The sequence below is a fragment of the Marmota marmota genome, unplaced genomic scaffold (assembly GCF_001458135.2).
Source record: "Marmota marmota marmota unplaced genomic scaffold, marMar, whole genome shotgun sequence".
In the NCBI taxonomy this organism is placed as follows: domain Eukaryota; kingdom Metazoa; phylum Chordata; class Mammalia; order Rodentia; family Sciuridae; genus Marmota; species Marmota marmota.
In genome coordinates, this window is record NW_026000196.1 from 10,473,683 (window position 1) to 10,492,630 (window position 18,948).

The 18,948-nt window shown below is 46.3% G+C and overlaps 1 protein-coding gene across 1 annotated transcript in view; it reads left to right on the forward strand.

Annotated features, from left to right (window-relative positions):
* Positions 1-16,192, forward strand: part of St8sia2 (ST8 alpha-N-acetyl-neuraminide alpha-2,8-sialyltransferase 2) — a 64,594-nt gene extending 48,402 nt beyond the window's left edge. Inside the window, exon 6 of the mRNA XM_048790142.1 lies at positions 11,670-16,192. Coding sequence (XP_048646099.1) covers positions 11,670-11,955 — 286 coding nt within the window. The 3' untranslated portion in view covers positions 11,956-16,192. The remainder of the gene's footprint in view (positions 1-11,669) is intronic.
* The last annotated feature ends 2,756 nt before the right edge of the window (positions 16,193-18,948 follow it).

Here is an 18,948-nt window from a genome sequence, read left to right on the forward strand (position 1 = left end):
TTGGTTTGCTGATGGGAATCTCATATGAAATCGACTTCTCAGGCACCCTAGAATCTCCATCTTGCAACTGAAGAACTTAGTGCTTAGACAAGTTAGGTGTTTTGTATGATGTCAGTCAACCAGTAAGTAGAATGACCAGGAATGGAGTGGTGTTAACTCTCATTCAAAGTACCAGGTGCAGCACAAATGTGTACATATACCATTCTGGATTGGTGGGGAGTGGAGAAGCTTAGTGGACGGGGAGTTGCCACACTTGTTAGTAGCACATTAATAGTCTATGGAGACTCAACAGTTGTTCAGAACATGGGACAGCTTTCCCACCCAGCAGGGCAAGCTGAAAGGTCTCACCAGACACCAGCACTGGGGTTTTTACTCTATTTTGTTAAAACTCATTTGCCTCTTGACCAAGCAGGCCTTTGGCTTTGCTCTGTCAGGTTGCTTGGTTTTCTTTGTATCCAAGATACCTTTTAAGAAAAAAAAAAAAACAACAGACATGCAATTACACATTCTGAATGCTACCATGGAAGGTTTGAAATAGGACACACAGGGAAAGATATAAGGGGGCACATGCTACCATAGCAAAACTGATGAGCCAAACCCTGTCTAAGTGTTTTCTCATGGAATGAAAGAACTACTACCATTATCCCCATTTTAAAGATAGAAAAACTGAGCCTCAGGGAGTAACTTATACAAGTTCCCAGATCTGGAAAGGGACAGACCCAGGCTCTTCTCTTGCTCCTGATCACCACCCATTTGCCTAAATGCATATACCCTCATTTAAGTCATTGGCTCAGGATATGAGCCTCGCAGCTAAGTGTAAGGTCACTGAGGGTATGTGCCCAGCCCTCAGGAAGACATAATATCAGGATCAGAAGTGTCCTCAAAAGCCTCATGTGTTGAAGGCTTGGTCCCCAGGGCAGCATGTCCAGAGGCAAAAGTGATTGGATCATGAGGTCTCTATCTCATCAGTGGATTCGTCCATTGTAGCTGAGTGAACTACTGGGAGGTGGTGCAAATGAGGCAATGGAACTTGTGGAGGAAACAGGTCAGTGAGGCATTCCCCCAGCCCCTTTCTCTCTACCTTTCTCCTACATCTCTCCCCACTGGAAGAACAGTGTCAGGGAAGCCAAAGCCAGAGTAGGTTTGAACTTATGAAAATATTAAGAAAAAACAAAAGGATTCATGTTTCAAGGAAGAAGAACCAAAAGCATAGGTGCAAATAGTGGTGAGGTTACAAATAACAGACGTAAACTCCTCAATTCCTTTCCTTACCTGTGATCTCATCATAAAGCGTGGGTCCTTTACCTGGAAAGGGAAATGAGGTCTTTGATATCTTTACCTACAGTCTCAATCTGCTGCTCTAACCAAGTGGTTCTCAATATGATCCCAGACCAGCAGAATCAGCATGACCTGGGTAGAAAGACAGATTCTCAGGCCCACCACAGACCTACCCTCTGGGCTAGAGCACAGCAATCTGTGTTTTAACAGACTTTCCAAATGATTTCTGATGCCTAGCGTAAGTTACAGTATAACTGCTATCAGTAAAATCAAGACCAATTAACATGCCAGAAAAAACTTCAGTCAGACCACTGAACCACTGGTCATGATCTTCTCCTGATCATACAGCACTGGAAAAGGGCAATCTTTGCTCCAATTTTCTAAACATGGGGAAATATGGACACCAGTGAGCTTGATGTTACTCCAAGCCAGAGTTTTAAAAGGTTATCAATTCAATAGCTCATGAACACAAAGACAGAGAAGTAATATCACAAGCAGGATGTGCTCTCTGTGAGGAGGGTAGCAGACAGATACAGGTAGCATGGGTGGTCATGTTACATCTGGATAAAAATCAGTTACTTTGGCAAAGCATTTCTTGGGCAGCTTGAGAACTGTGACCTGATTGACAATTGAGGGAATGGATTTCTTCTCAAAATAACCTTATAGGATATATTCCTGCTTCATCCCCTTTGCACTCATAAGGAAACTAAGACTTGGAAATGTCAAGTTCCTTGCCCAGGTTCATGCAGATGATAAGGAGGAAGGAGCTGGGATTCAAATCCACGTGTATATGTTTCAGAGGTCCCTATTCTTCCCACCAGTGCCTCCTTCTTGTGTACTAGACAGATAGATTGACCACTATCTATTGACCACTGGTGCCCAAAAATGCTAAATATTAGGCTAATGTTGATTGACTTAAGTGAGAGTATCAATAATCTGCTTAGCAAATTCACCAATGGCAATACTTTGGGGGAATTCTCAAAATTCAGGGTCTCAGAACTAAGTCCTTATCAACATAAGAGGAGGAAATTTAATATGGACAAATTAAAAATTCTTTACTTAGGTTCAAAGCAATGATACAAATACAGAGGGATGTAAAGTACCAACCATCAGTGGATGAGTGGTGGCTCTGAAGGAAAATGTGACCTTAGGTTGCAACAGTGGACCTGTAACATCTTTGAGAGTCAGGGAGGTTAGGAGCTCTTGTGTTATTCTGCCTGGTCAGATCCCACTTGGAGAATCACATTTACTTTTGGGTACCAGGCTGGAAAGGAACCACAGTAATAGAGAAATTGAAAAGTTGAAAGATTTGAGGAGAGACGAAGTCTCTAAGGAACATCAGAGCCATTTTCCTTCATTTAGCAAATACTCCTTAGGTATCTAAGGACTCCAAGGTGTTCTGTGTTGGGGAAATACAAAAATCAAAAAAACACAATTTCTGTTCTTGAAGGATTCATAGATTCGGCTTGTGAATCTCCAGGTGTAGAAATAGACTTGGGAGAGGAAGCCAGATTCTGCCTGCACATTGAAGGGAATATTCCAACACATACGATCTTCTGAGACAAGCTTTGGTCTCTCTTACAGGTGATGAATTTAGCATCCTTAGAGATGCTCAGGCAGGAGTGAATCCCCCTTACCAGGGCTGTGGAGAGGGAAATACAAGTCATATGGAGAGAGCTAGGGCTGCCTAGCAAAGTACCAGACCAGGTGCTTAAAGTGCAGGCATATTTTGTCTCACAGTTCTGGAAACTGGAAACTCAAAATTAAGGGATCCACAGCGTTCGTCCCTTTAGAGTGCCCTTAGGGGAAGGATCTGTCCCAGATTTGTCCCATAGCCTGTAGATGGCCATCTTCCTGTTTGCATGGCATTCTCCCTGTTTACCCAACTGTCACCAAACTTCCCCATTAATAGAGGTATCAGTCAGTTTGGGTTAAGGCACACCCTTAGGTCCATCTAATTTTAACTTGACTACCTCTGTGAAGACGCCATGTCTAAGCTTACATTCTGAGATGCTGGGAGTTAGGATTTCTACCAGTGGCAGAGATATAATTCAACCCTTAACAGTCTGGTTAGGCGGTCTCCCTTCTTATTCCAGGCTGCTTTGATTCAACACATCTGTGCCAGGAAGGTCTCAGCCTCCCAGGACACTTACAAGATGGAGATCATGGAGCAAAGCCTGGCAGCTGGCCGTGCTCAGCCTCGGTGCCTTAGTGGGCTCTACCCTGAGCAGCTCTCCCAGGGGGCCCCTGGCCTGCAGAGTGGCCCAGTGCTCTGGCTGGCTGTTGGCAAGGCAGGAGAGCAACAGAGGGGAAGGACAGCAAGGTAATTGAGAATGGCACAGGAAGTGGAAAACCGGTCAGCAGCTGGTAGTGAATGCCTGTAATTTAATTACAACAAGGAGGGAGGATGCAACCCACAGAAAGGGCCGCCTCTCTGGCAGGGCAGCAGCCTGCTGGCCTGGGGCACACAAGGCCTGTGAATTGGTGCCTTATTGGGCACCAGGAGTGCTGAGCCTCTGCCTTAGGATGGCACAATTTCAGCTTGCCTCCTGCTAGGCCTGGAGAGGACAGAGCTGTAGAGCAGGCCCTGCTGCCTGTCAATGGAAGCAGAAACTTGAGGGCCAGAGAGCAGGCCCAGGGAGAGAATAAGCAAGGGGCAAAGAGTAAAGGAAGAGACCAGCATGGACTGGCAGGGCTCCCTCCAGGCATGCCCCTCACCGTCCAGAGAGAGTATCCTAAGGCTGGTGCTTTCTTGCTGGATCCAGTCTGCTCTGTTGGACAGGGAGTAAGGGGAACTAGTTTCGCCTTTCTGGAAACGTGTTCCATGGAGAAGAACTGGAGCAATGTCAAGAGTGTAAAGGCACAGACAGCTACTGGCATTTGTTTATTTTTAATGGATGTGTATTGTGTATTTGAATAGCAATGCACAGAAAAACCCAAATTGTTTCAAAGGATTTAAAGTCAAAAAGCCAGTTTCCCCCCATACCTCTCAGAGTTAGGATTTCTACCAGTGGCAGAGATATGATTCAACCCCTAATAGTCTGGTTAGGTGGTCTCCCTTCACAGATGCAACCTGTGAAGCCAGTTTTCTCTGAGTGTACCCTTCCAGAAATATCCCTTTTAGCACATAAGGGAATATGTTTTACACTGGACGTTGCTAAATTCTGCAAATTACTCCATGTTCAACATACACCACCCCACTGTGCTACCCAACAGCCTAGCAGTCCAGCGTGTGTCCAGATTGAGGTTTGCATAAGCAGAAGCCATGAAGATGCTAACGATGCTTCCAGTCTTTTGCTCTTGTAATCAAGGTTACATCATTCACTCTTTTGATGGTACCTCAGACATACATACCTCTCTAAGCTCACTCTTCAGAAGTGCCTTTTTTAAAAGTAGAGATGGATACAGGAATTGTTGATTATTATAGACATTGCCAAATTGCCCTTATAGAGATAGGTACCAATTTGCACTTTCATCTACGATCATTGAAAATACCTGTTTTTCTGTCACCTCTCCAAAATGCAATATCAACATTTGTTAACGTTGCCAATCTAGTGAACAGACTCTGATCGTCATTTGAAATTGGATCACTTAGATTATGAATAAGGCCAACTATAATTTGTTTGTTTGTAGTGGCATCAATTTAAACTCCAGAATTCAGCCAAGAAGTTTAAGCTCCCAACAAATGGTCCCAAGGTCATCTGCCTCAAGGACCAGCGGTGATACATGGGCATGAGCAACTGAGGCACCCACCCAGTAGCAGCAGGAAACCCCTAGAATAACCAGCACCATGTATTCTTCCTCTTTTTTAGCAAACTTGCTGTCTGGATGGTGTCTGCCTGCCCTTCACATGTGCAGCTCCGGTGGCTGCCTAGAAGGGTGGAGAATGAAGCTGGGCCTGCTCACCATTCCTAGCTCTGCCTCCAGAGTGAACCTCCAGCCTCTGCTTGCCAGTTTTCATTCATTGCTTCATTAAAGATCTGCAAAGCACCCACTTCATGCATGCCCTATGCAGGATCTAAGGTTATACAAAAACAGGTCGTCAGTCCACCTTCTTACAGAATTTTAAAGGGTAGGAAAGGAAAGACAGGCAAGCAATGAATTAGAGTGTGGCATGATGAATGCTTTGAATGGGGAATACAGGACAAAAACCCTTCAGGCATGACCCAGAGCTTCCTGTAGCTTCTAGCTTCCCACCGCTGAGACCATGTAAAGAACTGCTAGCCAGAGCTCAGGGGAATAACCTGGAATAACACAGCGAGTTCTGTGGGCACTGGGGACAGTGCATACCAGGTGGTGGGAGAGATTTGCAGACCCAGATCTTGAGGACATCCCCAGCCTGGCTGATGTCATTGAATTTTATCTTGTAAACTCCTGGAGTCATTGTGGAGCTTTGGGTGGCATGGTCATATCTGAGATTAACTGGTGTACTTGAGCGAGAGCAGTGGCATAGGTGAGTCTGGACACCTGGGGACCAGAAATCAATCTCCATTCTCCCCATGGCTTCACTACCTTTCCACAAGAACCCCAAATTCTAAGACATAAAGCTGCAGCTCTCCATCACTATAAAATTGGGTAGATTCACCCTGAGATATCCCAAAGCACATCAGAGCCCTCAGTAATGCTCCCAAGAATAGGATTGCAATAGATCATGGAGCCCCTAACCTGAGGCTGCTGAGGCAGAAGACAGGAGAGAAAGCTGCTGAGCTGACACAAAGTATCTCTGAGTGACCTCCTGTACACAAAGCATCTCTGAGTGACCTTGTGTGAGATTCCCGTTCCTTAAGGATATCTAAGCTCTGTCTCACAGTGTTCTCAACTTTTTGGAGAAAGTCCTCTTGGTCCCTTTCTCCAACAATGGTAGCCTCTGTTCTCACCACATACTGAGCCCAGGAATCCAGGGAGATGGATGAATGTGCTCTGGAGATAGTTTTGGCAATCCTCATTGATTGCTGTCCATGCTCATAAAATACAGCGCTTAATCGTCACAGCAATTGGGGTGGCCAATTTGAAAAATAATTACTGCCTTCTTTGAGATTACTTTGCCTTCTAATTAAAATCTCAAGACTGGAATATTAAAGGTGCATTGTCAATACAGCATTCCGGATGCACCCAGCTAACCTCATTTGGGAAGGCAAAATTAATTAGTTTGTGTTTTAACACCCAGCTGTTATCCTAAGGAAAGAAATAGTCTACAAGTCAGCCACACAAACAGTCTCTAAATTGGCCAGAGTGACTGAGGAGAGAGAAAAGAAATCGAGAGTGATTTGTTCCTGTATAACTCAGTCAGCTTCTATTACAAGTTGCTCATTAAATGGCACCCCTGTGTCCCTGTCAGACATCGCTCAGGAGTTCTTGTTTACCCATGGAGGCAGAATAAGAAATAAGTGGGTCCCTCTCCTGACAGCCACTGAGCTCTTGATTCACTCTGGAACCTCCTTTGCTCTAAAAATCTTTCCCAGTTAGTGATGCTGGGTGGAACCAGATCTGAGGGGTTGAACATTCTATTCCTCTCCCCACTGGTCACAGTTAAAAACTGCATGCACTACTAGCTTCCTTTTTCTTTTCTGTGTCTTTCCAATTCCATTTGATTCAAATATTTGCTGAGTCCAACAGAACTCAGGATAATCAATTCTAGGCTAGGCTACAATAGCAAACCCTGAAACCCCAGTGGTTCAGCCCAACAGCCGTCTATTTCTCACCCTCGCCAAGTGTATGTGAATTGTCAGGGGCTCTGTTTTGATCGGCGATTCAAGGATCTAGGATTCATCCTTCTTAAGCCATCTCATCTTAGCAGAAGGCTTTAAAGTTCTCCAGGTCAGGGGAAGACAAAGTGGGAGAACCTGCTCTTGTCACAGCCTCAAGCCAGAACAGACCACGTGACCCCAGCTCAGTTATTGCTGTATTGACCATGCTCCCAGCTCAGCTGGGAGACAACGCAGAGAGGAGATGAGGGAGGATTTGTCAGGTGCTTCTGTCTCTGCCACAGGGTTTTGGAAGGAGCATGCACTGGGTGGGATGTATTTGAATCCTATGGTCCCTACTCTGGGGAAGATCACAGTATTTTCACATAGGAGACCACAACCCATGTGGTAATGAACTATCAGCCCAGGTTAGTAAGCACAGTAAGAGAAGCAGAAATAAAGGTCCTGGTAATCAGGTAGGGGTAATTAACAAACAGTATGAGCCGAGGAAGAGAGGGTGGAACAAAGGGGATATTTCCAGGAAGATGGGAGGCATGTGCTTAGTTTGGTGGGGGGATAGGAGAGAGTTCACCAAAAGGACATGTCAGGAAAGGAATCCAGGGGAGAGCCAGTACACATCTGTGTCACCTCAGATTCACCTGTGAGCCACTTGGATGTTTTATCACTGATTAAATTTTTCTCTTCCCCTTCCTGAATATAGTGTTGATGACCCAAAAAAGAAATTCATTTCTGAAAGCCTTTCCCTGCCAAGACCCCACTATCAGAAAGTAAACAAACCACAAATCCCTAGTGTATGGCATTTGTCTGGTGTTAGCTTTCAAATGTGCTCAGAGAGCAAACCTCTGTGAGTGTTCATGTGGGGACACCACTGGTGGCTCACCTGTCACTGGATGGCATGAGCTGCATCTGCAGCCAACTTACCCCAACCCTGACCACTCCCCCTATCCCATGGGGGTATGACATGACAAGAAAAATACCCAAGAAGCAGAGATTAGGAAGCCTATATCTTATCTGGCTGACTCACCCAGAGTGCCTGCCTTTTCCTATGTGAACTGAAAGAAGCCAATCAGAGCAGGAATTCTTAGCTACCACTGCACGTTCGAATTTCTATGGAAGACTGCAAAAATCCCAGTGTTCGGACTACACCTGGAAGTGGGATCCAGGCATCCAACAAAGCTTCAGGTGATCCAGTGCAGCCCAAGTTGAGATCCTTGGCATTTGATCTGAAAATCCAATAGACTAGCTTAGGAGGGGTGAGCTCCCCATCACTGGATGTGTGTAAGGCAAGGTGGAAGAGCTCTTTGCCAGGATGTATGGGAGGATCCAAACATCAGCTGCTGCTCTTCTGGAATCCTCTTCATTATATTCCCCCGCCTTTGTTCCCCAGGGTTCTCCCAAGCTCAACTTAGCCCACCGAGCATAGAGTGCTGAGGTGGCTTAAGGAAGGGCTCCCTATTCAGTATGCGCCAGCCTCAGCATCCAGCATCCCAGAGCTAGCATGGCAGCTCCTGATTGTTAGCTGGTGATTAAGCAGATGACCACATGGGGCTCTCCCAGCACCATCCCATTAGACCAGCTATGTTCCTGGCTACCCATGTATCTGTGGGGACTGAATCACAAAGGAGAAGGAATATGAATTGGGAATCAGTTCTTATGTACTGCCTGGAGCCTCTGTCTGTGGTGTACATACCCTGTGAAGTGCTGGGTAAGATGCTGAGAGATGGCACTGAAGTAGGAGCAGACCTCAGGAGGGTGGCAGGGAAGGAGGGGAGTCACCATGAAGTACAGTTAAGAAGGTTTGGAGAGGGAGAAGTGGGCATGAAGTGGACCTTTCAAACCAGGAATTTAAAAACTTCTGTAGAGCTCAGAGATGAGTTGCTCTGTGGGGCAGTTATACAAAAATCTGCTCACAATGCAGACATCTGAAAACACGCACCTTCTACAATCAGTTCTTCTAACATTATGGGAATTCTTTGGGAATGCACCATTCTCCACCTGGTCAGAAGTTCCCCAACCTCAGGGTCCTGGGAAAGTTCTCTTATCTGACGTTGGGCCAGATGATACCAGATGCCCCATCAACCCAACACCATGCATGACCTGGGAGCTTGGCTTGTCCATCCTCCTGGACAGTGGGGGGCCCAGGAGAAATCTCCAAATGACCGTTCACTTCTTCAGCTACCATGGGCCCCTTAACACAGAGACAGTAAGTGAGTGAACCTGCCAGGAGTTCACAGCACAACAAGAAAAGCACACAAGCACACATGCACACTGCAGCCCCATGAGACCACTGCCCCAGGAAGAGACTAGTACACAAGTGACAGCAGGTGCCAGAGGGACACACTTAGTACAGCCCAGAAACCAGGGAAAAAGAACAAAGGAGTCTCAATGTGATTCTTGAGAGGAGGAGTTGCTATAGCATAGTGTCTTGGGGAGCTGTGCCATCATGCTGGGAAGGTGGGTACAGTGTGGGGTGAGGTGACACTGGAGTGGGAGGGGGCTAGTTCTTACAGAGATTGTGTTTATGCTCTGATGCTTGCATTACTCCTGGATCAGGGAGAAGTTTCAGAGAGAAATACTCAGAGGACTACTAGCAGAGGGTACATGGCAGTGGTGGGCTGCCTCCATAGTAACTTCTCATTGGTGCAGGGAATAAATGACGAGGTCTGGATCTGCCCACAAACACTCACTCCTGTTCTATTCCGATTGCATTGTGTTTACAGTTACTAGATTCCAGCAGGGAATCAGATGGAAGGACAAAGGCAGAGAACAGGACAAAGACTCCTTCCATCTGATTCCCTGCTGGAAAATTCAGGGAGTTCTTGGTTTAAGATAAAATAAAAGGAAGTACAAGAAAGTGGTCTCCAAGTGACAGGATTGTGTAACAACCATAGTTGTCTAAGTAGTCACCTAGGAGGCTCCCACTGTTGAGTTGAAGGGGTGAGTGTGAATGTGGGAATCCTCAAAATGCATTTTATTTAACCTAGTATTATGTGGATTATTAGGAATCCTAAACCTCATCTGATTCAAAGATGGCTAGCTTCCTCTAAAAAAATTAAACAACAACAAAAAAAAGGATTTAAGATTAACACTGGAATGTTTTGGGATCTCCCTTTTCTGAACTGCAGAGAAAAAAACATTTTGAAAAAAAAGGGGGCGTAATTTGGACTTCTGAGAAAAGTGCCCCTCCCCATCCACCCCAACACTTTAACTAAAAATACTGTGAATAATACAAAATGGTTTCATCTTTTAGAATATGTAAATGTTTCTTGACAAGCACACCTTCACTTCTGGCAAGAATTTCATTGGAGCATTTGATTATAAACTACGCACATCTCTGGGCTGCACTGTCATCAGAAGCTGCATTGGCCTTTGCTTCGGTTGAGGAACAGATGTTTCTTACAGAGGCAGATGGGAGACTGTGGGATGGAGTCCCATGGAGGTTGTTTGAGGACAGAAAAACGTGGACCACATCTGGTCCAGGGACACGGTGTTCAGGAATCTGTGGTCAAAAAAGTCTTCCCACCAGGGTGTGAGCATTGCTTTTGCAGAGTTTCAGCCCAGGGTGGATGGAAGCTTTAACTAGAAACAGAGGATGATGACAGACAGAATGGGTGTTTTCCCACTTCTTGAGAAACTTCTAGATTGTCTTGGAATGTTGGAACCCAGAGATTGCCTTGGAGGTATGGGGACAGCACCATGTCATTACATCAGTGGGAAACACGAGGACCAGCAAGGAGGGGAAATGATGGCCCAGAGGCACCCAGACAGTGGGTGACAGAACTGTCAAGTTTCGGACCTCCCTCCTCCCAGCCTGTTCCGTATTTGTCATCTGATCCTTTGTAGAAAAAGGTTGCCAATCTTCTTTTCAGCTGTGGGCAGGCCTGAGTTCAAGCCAAAGTGGGTGGCTTACCTGTGTGACCTTGGGCAAGCCACTTTTAATCTCTGAGACCCATTTTTTGCATCTGCACTAAGGACACACTTGTTTTATGATACCATAAAATCATGGGTGTGAAGCATCCAGTTCAGTTGCTTGATCAATGGTGAGTGTCAGCCCCCTAAGAAGGCCACTGGAGATCCATCACTTGATTGGTCTCTAGAGTGACAGGAGGCAGGCTTCTGGGCAGGATAAAATTTTCCCTCTTCCTGGAATAGACGATTCACAAGCTCACATTTCTTTCTTTCTTTTTTTTTTAATTGGTTCTTTTTAGTTATGTGACAATAGAATCTATTTTGACATAATTATACAAGCATGGACTATACCTTGTATACTGACCCTAGTACCTCTCTTTCCCCTCTTCTCCCCACCACCACTCCTTTCCCTCTATTGATGGTTCTGCAATCTACCTATTTTTTTAATTAATTTCTTGTGGATGTACATGATGGTGAGATTCACTGTGGTGTATTCATATATGTACACAGGAAAGTTCTGTCAGATTCATTCCACTGTCTTTCCTTTTCCCACCCCACCCCTCCCTTCCCTTCCTTCTCCTTTGTCGACTCCACTGAATTTCTTTTCTCCCCCACCCTTTATTGTGGGTAGCTTCCCATATCAGAGAAAATATTTGACCTTTGGGCAAACTCACATTTCTTTAACACTTCTTTTTTTTTCACTTTTTTTTTTTTTTTTTACTTTTTTTTTTTTCATGGAAATAGTCACTCCTTTGAGAANTTTTTTTTTTTTCTCAGATACTGGCTGACCAACAAAGTCCACATCAAAAGACCCACCACCGGCCTCTTGATGTATACTCTGGCCACACGTTTCTGCAATCAGATCTACCTCTACGGCTTCTGGCCCTTTCCACTGGATCAGAACCAGAACCCCGTCAAGTACCACTACTATGACAGCCTCAAATATGGCTACACCTCCCAGGCCAGCCCCCACACCATGCCCTTGGAATTCAAGGCCCTCAAGAACCTGCACGAGCAGGGGGCATTGAAACTGACTGTCGGCCGGTGTGACGGGGCCACGTAAGGTGGGCACCCCGTGAGACTCAGTGGCTCACATTTCCTGCCAGCTACACCACAGGCAGATGGGAGTCGGGTGGCACAAACAATAGAACAAGCAGGCTAGTGGTTTCCTTTGTTAAAGTGTAAAACAGTGACCAGAATATATATATCTGTACCTGCATATATATATTGACCTGAGTATTTATAACTGTGTGGTGTTCATCTAGCATTAGGCAGATAAGCCACAGGAAGAAGGTGTGGAGAACCCACCTGAACCAGATTGAAACTCAGTCCATCTTTGGGGGCGGAAAGACTTGACATGCAAAGAAGCCGGTCCCATGACTTTGAATGACAACCTGCCTCCTCAGTTGGGAGGATCTTTGGGCTCGTGGATGAATGGAGAGCCACCTATTGTCAGCTGCCTGGACCTCTGGGATATGTGGATTCTGGGTAGCCAAGACCCAGAGAGGACAGTTTGACCCAGTCTAAAGCCGTGCTGTTCACGGAGGAGCGGTTAGAGAATTTAGCTGGGCAAAGGAGCACAAAGAAGCCAAGCAGAGGCCACAGCAGAGCTGAGGGCCATACTTCATGAACTTAGAGTTTGATTGCCCAACGGACAAGCTGTGGGTGACATACATGTCCCCGACAGGCCTCCACAGCTATGGAGAGAAGGCTAAAGGAGACACGATGGACAGTCAATATTCTGGCTAAGCAAGAACCACCAAGAACCTCAGGTGGAGCAGGCAGATGACCCTAAAGAGGTAGAGTGCTCTAAATCATGCTTGTGAAAAATTGAGAACTTCTTCCAAGGGCGTGCTCCACCTCAGAATAAGGAGGAAGAGTGTCCAAAATGTGGTCATTGTGTTGGGTGTTTTTTGAAGCAACTGAGGTCTGCCAAGAAGGACACCATGGGATTTTTACCTTCTAGGTTAGCCTCCCTCTCACCCTCTTAGAATGTCACACGAGAAACTGTATGTCCCTTGTGCCACCAGGGGAGACACAACAAAAAATTTGAAAGGGCACTGTCAAGATAAATGTCATCCTTTTTAAAATATATATGATTGCCTTTCTGGGGGCCTCACAGAACCCCAGAATATAAGACCTGAAAGAATGTGAAGCCTCCAGCCCCGTGTCTCTGCAGCCACTCTCTTTATTTACTGTCTGCATCCTGCGTTCTGCAGGGCCCCTGCAGCCAGACTGGCTGTATCAATGTCACTTTCTTGCCACTATCGCATCCTAATGGTCATACTCACCCTCACAGAGCTCCTCATGAGGTTTTTGGAGGAGGTTTTCAACTCTGCAGGGAAAGATTCCAATGTCCACCCCACACCCACCACCTTCTTCTCCCCACAGAGGCAATGATGGTGGAATTTTGCAAAATCCTTTTTTTTTCCTCTTGCTAAGATTCTCATTTAAGACTTTTGTTTTTATGAAAACCCAAAGTCAAATGCTGGACATAATCTCCTGCAGAAATCTGGGCTCCATGCCAATAATTTAGGGGCTAGAATCACAGGTCACACGTAGAGAAGCATTAGTCAGCTTGATTTGTTAGATGTATTCCCTCGCCTGATAAATAACAGTGTTTTAAAACATATTTGAAAGATAAGTAAAAAACCATTATCTTGAAGGTGAAGAGAGTTAAGGAAAGTAATCAAGATCTGCGCCCAAGCATATGAGACTGGACATAATTAATCAATGGCAAAGAATGGCTGATGGGAAACAAATGGAAGAGGGGGAGGGTACCCAAGCCATTAACCCACACACAGACACTCCAGCCCGAAACCAGGACAGCCTCCATACATCTCTGCTTTTGTCCTCTTTGTTCTTGTTGTTGCTTGAAGCCTAAAGTTTGGGATTTGCATTATAAAATGAATATTTAAGAAGGCAAGCTCTCTAATGGCCTCGGTGGGAACTGAGTGGTTCAGCCTCCTCATGAGCAGTGGAAATAATTAGTATCATAATTTACACGTCTCCAGAGCCTTTCGTCTTGAGGTTCTCAAAGGCCCTAGAAGAACATTTAATTTCTAAAGTTTACAGTGCCCCCGGGAGCAGGTAGAATTACCAGCCAAGGCCTTGGGTTAGCCAAGGCCTTAGATTCCAGAATGTTCCATGGTAAGTCCCAAGGTGATCCCAGATGTCAAATCCTAGAGTTGGCTATGAGATCTGTCCAGCAGGCCAGTGCCCTCTGTCTGCAGGAGAGTTAGAGGGCCAGAGCACTTTGGAGAACCTCATAGACAGGTTCTTTCCAAAAAAAGACTAGAGGCCCCAGGACCATCCACACATGTACCGCTCCCTAATAGAGCTAGTCTTGTGCTGCCAAAATGCTTTGGCTGTGTGGTGGCAGGAGCTCCAGGGGACATCGCTTTCCCTCTCTCCTCATCTTTTTCCACCTGGGCAAGCACAGCCAGGAGGCTGGCTGTCCTTCCTGCCTATTTAAAGCTCACTTGGAGCCAAGGTTCCTCTGCAGTCTCTGGCACAGATTGGCTCACCTTGGGTGGACCCAGGGAGTCACAGTCTGTACCCCTTACCATGATCTGCTGCCTCGTCGCTACAGCCAGGCTTTCCATCATCTTCAGCTGGCTCAGTCACATCTCCAGTCGCCCACCATCACCCACCTGAGGCCCTTCAAACCTTTTCCATTGGCCTCAAGCCCCACACTCAACCTCCTCCTTTACTGAAGAGATGGAGCCCTCTGAAATGAGATCTGTCCTCAAAATCTCTCTTGGGCTCTTCCCTCACCCTTCACCTTCTTCCTCCCATTTCTGAGGAAGTAAGGTTCCTTCTCTGGCCAGATGTGTTTTCTCTCACCCGCTCCCCCCACCCCCGCCATCTCTGTCCCCTGTATGTACCAGCTTGTGATCATTGCACACATCCTGGCTCCTGTAGCCTGTTCACTCACCTCCCTTCACCACCAGACCTGGGCAGGGCCTCCAGCACCCACTGCTGCCCTTCCTCCTGACAGTGTGCCTCACCTTCCACATCTAGCCCACTCTGAGGCCAGTGTCTCAGCACCCTCCATGTTGCCAACTTGAAAGGTCACTTTTCACCAAAAAAAATCTAGAGTGACCCCTCCTGGATAGTGCCTGGCATCAAAATGACGAGGATGCAGATGCCATGTTCTGGTAGCTTTTCCCCTCGCTTCCCAACCCCTCCTGACCATTTATTTATGTATTTATTTATATATTTATGAGTTATTTATTGATACTCCTACGTTGATCTAAAAAAAAGCAATCAAGGTAGATCTGACCATTCTTCTCCTTGCGCCACAGTGTAGACATTCCTTGTACTGATAGCCTCCCCTCAGGTCCCCTAAACACTCCATCCGCAGCCTCACACCTTCCTTTAGATCCAGCCATCACCCCTCTCCAGGCGCCTTGCCCTCCACTCCCCTCCACAGCCCAGCCCCTCTCCCCAGCTCCACAGTTACTGTGCGCGAAGCTTGTTGACACCTCCTGTCTGCTCTGGAAGCAGCACGATTGACTCAGCATGTTCTGAAATAAGGGAGTCCTCTCTGTCTCCCCTTCCTCCATGATCCCTCCTTTTTCTGTTGGAAGACCCATGACTCCTTCAACCATGCAGCCTGAGACCCTAAATCATCTTTGACTCCTCCTCCACATATACCCTTCTTACTCCTTCTCACTAGCATCAACTTCACCTCTTTAACTGTCCTTTGGATCTTCCAGCCCCTCCTCTCCCACATTTCCCTGTGCATGCTTCCATGTTCTCCAGTCCCTCCTGAGCATGCCCAGTGATTTCCACCTCCAGCTCTTCAACAAACCTAAGTTCTCCTGGCCCACAATCAAACGTGCAAGTCTTTGTCCTGATATTACCGACCACTCGATAAGGTTCCATTCTTCCTTTACACCCTACATCAGCCAATCCAGAAAAGATGTTGTTCCTTGAAGGGACACCTGCCTTTCCTGTCTCTGTGCCTTTGGTCTTGCAGCTCTCATCCCCTGGACCACTCTTGAGTTCCTACCGAGGCCCTCGCAGAGACCACATCTTTCATGAAGCCCCTGATCCACCAACCGCTGGGATCTCTCCCTCCGCTGAACCACCGTAGCACTTTATTTGTACCTTTCTCATGGCACTTACCATATTCTGCCTTGTATTATAGTTATTTGTGCACTTGTCCTATGACTGTTCTTAGACTGTAAGCTCGCCAAGGGCAGGGACTGTTTTATTCATCAGTACTCCATCACAGCACCAGGTGTGGTGCCTAGCACACAGCAGTTGCTCAATAAATGTTTGTTGGATTAAATCCTGAATGTCTGTAGAGGCCTTTATAATTAATGAAGTTATTTTACTGCCATAAGAACTCTCAAAGAATGATACAATTCAGGCCAAAGCAGAAATAATTATCCCTATTATGTAGATCATCAAATTAAAGTAAAAACCTGCTAAGGACTCCTGCCTCACTGGCAGAATTCTCGCCCAGGTTTTCTTACCCTCACTCCAGGGCTTTTTCTGTTAAACCTTGTGGTTGAGTCATTGCAAACTGAAAACTGACCCTCAATATAGGCCAGGCTGCCCATAGGTGTCTCCTTCTCAGGTTGAGGGCAAACCTCAGTGTGAACCCCAACCCCTGTGCCCATCAGTACAACAGAATCTACTCCTTTCTGAGAAGAACGAAAGTGATCTGGGTTTTCTCAGGCCTGGGGGGTGAAGCTGTAGGACCTCATCAATCATTCCTCCTGCCACGGTCACAGAGTAGGAAGCCATTTGTCCAGATGGCAGCGAGACCAAGAGCTCTGAGGGGCTGCTGTTTGATGAATCTCTCCATGCCTAATTAAGGCGCCCCTTCCAGAATGAATGGAACAGGGTAGTTTATTGATGCCGGTCAGATGGGACTCCAGACGTGCCTGCTGCTTCATGAATGCCCTTAATAGCATTCCCAATGACACCAACAGCCTGCACCGCCCGCTGTCTCTCCCAGCGATGCTGATGTCATCTCTTCCCACCTTCACTCCCATCTGTCCCCTCCCTTCCCCAAAGCGCTCTCCTTGGCAGGGGGAACCCAGACAGCCAAGTTGCAGGCTTTCTTCCTGGCACCTGAGCCCCGACCTGGAACAATGCCGTGAAATGCCAACAAGGAAACAAGACGGGGGTTGGGGAAAGCGGGCACTTGATGCCATCCCTCAGGGAAGCAAAAAACAAACGGGCTTCTGTTCTGGTGGTGGCCCATCCACAACAATAGGAGGTTTCCATGGTTACTGTCTAGAAGCAGTGTTATAGTTGCCTTTGGGCTTTGTGATGAGGGTAGTTTAATTTCCATTCTTAGCAGTCCAGGTGGTGGGGCAGTTTCCATGTATGGTGCATTGAGCCATCCAGTCCCCAATCAGAGAATCGCCTAGAATCACCCCAGTTGTCATTAGCCAAAGCCCAATAGAGTCACCCAACCAGGACACTAAAGGGCTCTGGTGGCCTTTCTACATCTTCCTTACCACTTTCTCAGCCACCCCAACTTCCCCTAGAAACTGGCATGGGAAATGGGGCTCCTTAGAACTGTGTTCCAAGAACTGTGTCATGAAAGACCCCACTGCCCCAGCCAGGAGAGCATTTTCAAATATGAAATTTAAAGAAGGTTCTTCAAAATTGTCCTAGCACCATCTAGGAACAGCCAATCCTTGGGGAATTAAAAGAAAATTTGACAGCCCAGAAGTGAGAAAATTGTGCCACGAACCTTAGCACATTGGGCCCCCTTCCCTGAGGAAGGGTGCAGACTCGTTTGCATCATATTCAGGTGAGTCAAGTTGGGACAGATGCAGGAACACACTTCAGTGAAGTTTAAAGTGCCTTCATTTACTAAAAAGAGATGGTAAAGATAGAGCCTTTGGGCAGAGTTGGTGAAGGGACCGGCTGAATCATTAACCCTTATTGATGGAGGTTGGATATTGCAGGGCGGCCATTCTGAGGCAAGCTCATTGGCTCTAGAAAAGCCAGGCTTGTGCTTTCTTGTTACAGTGGCCAAGGTCTACAGGAATATAACTTGCTGTAACAACTACAGGATGGGTTGCTTGGCTGACTATTGTGTTCATAAACACCACATTCTGCACAAGAGCTCCGGGACAAGTACCAGATAACCCAGAAGCCTGTCATTCCAGCGCCCAGGGGACATGGATAAGGCCCCTTGATTCTGATATTTTCTCATCTATAAAATGGGGAAGACACCCACCTGCCTCCTTCAGGGACTGAGTGAAAATGCAAATCAAGAATGGGTTGGAGAATTGGGGTGGGGAGGTGTGGAGAGGCTCAGGGCTATGGAGCAAATGAAATGTGTGCAGCTATGAGTTTTCAGACTTGTGCTTATCCAACATCGATCATGTCATTGCCCTGGTTAAACCTGTTAATAGCTTTCCTTCACCCTAGGAAGAAAATTGCAAGTACCTTAATGTTGCTTAAAAGGTCTTGAGCTCTCCTCACCTCTGACTCACTGTATTCCAAGCACATAGACCTTTCTGTTTTATTAAGAACGTTCCAGAATTATTCTGGTGTCAGGGCCCTTGCTCTTGTTTTCCCCTCTGTTGCTTGCATGCTGCTTCCTCCTCCTTAGAAGCCTCAAATTGAATGTCACCTCCTGGAGAGTCTTCTGGTCTTCCTTAGCTGTTCACTTTCTATTGCATATCACCTTATCCTGGTAAGTGTTCTTCATAAACTACTGTACCCCCCCCCAACTCACACACACACACACGTAGCTTGTGTATAAGAACACACACCAAGACCCTCAATGAATGCCTGAATTCACAAATAGTACCGACCCCATATACACTATTTTTTCTTATACCTACATACCTATGATAAAATTCAATGTGTAAATAAAGTGTAGTGGGAGATTAACAACAATTAAAAATAAAATAGAACAATTGCAAAAATAGACTTTAATTATTTTCTTGTTTATTTTCCACTGCCCTTCTAGAATGTTCCAGAGGGGGTTGTTTTCCATAAGGGTCTCTGTGCCCTGGGTGGTGGAAGTTGCCAGCCTGCAGCATAACTGCTGATATCTCTACCTGGGTGCTGG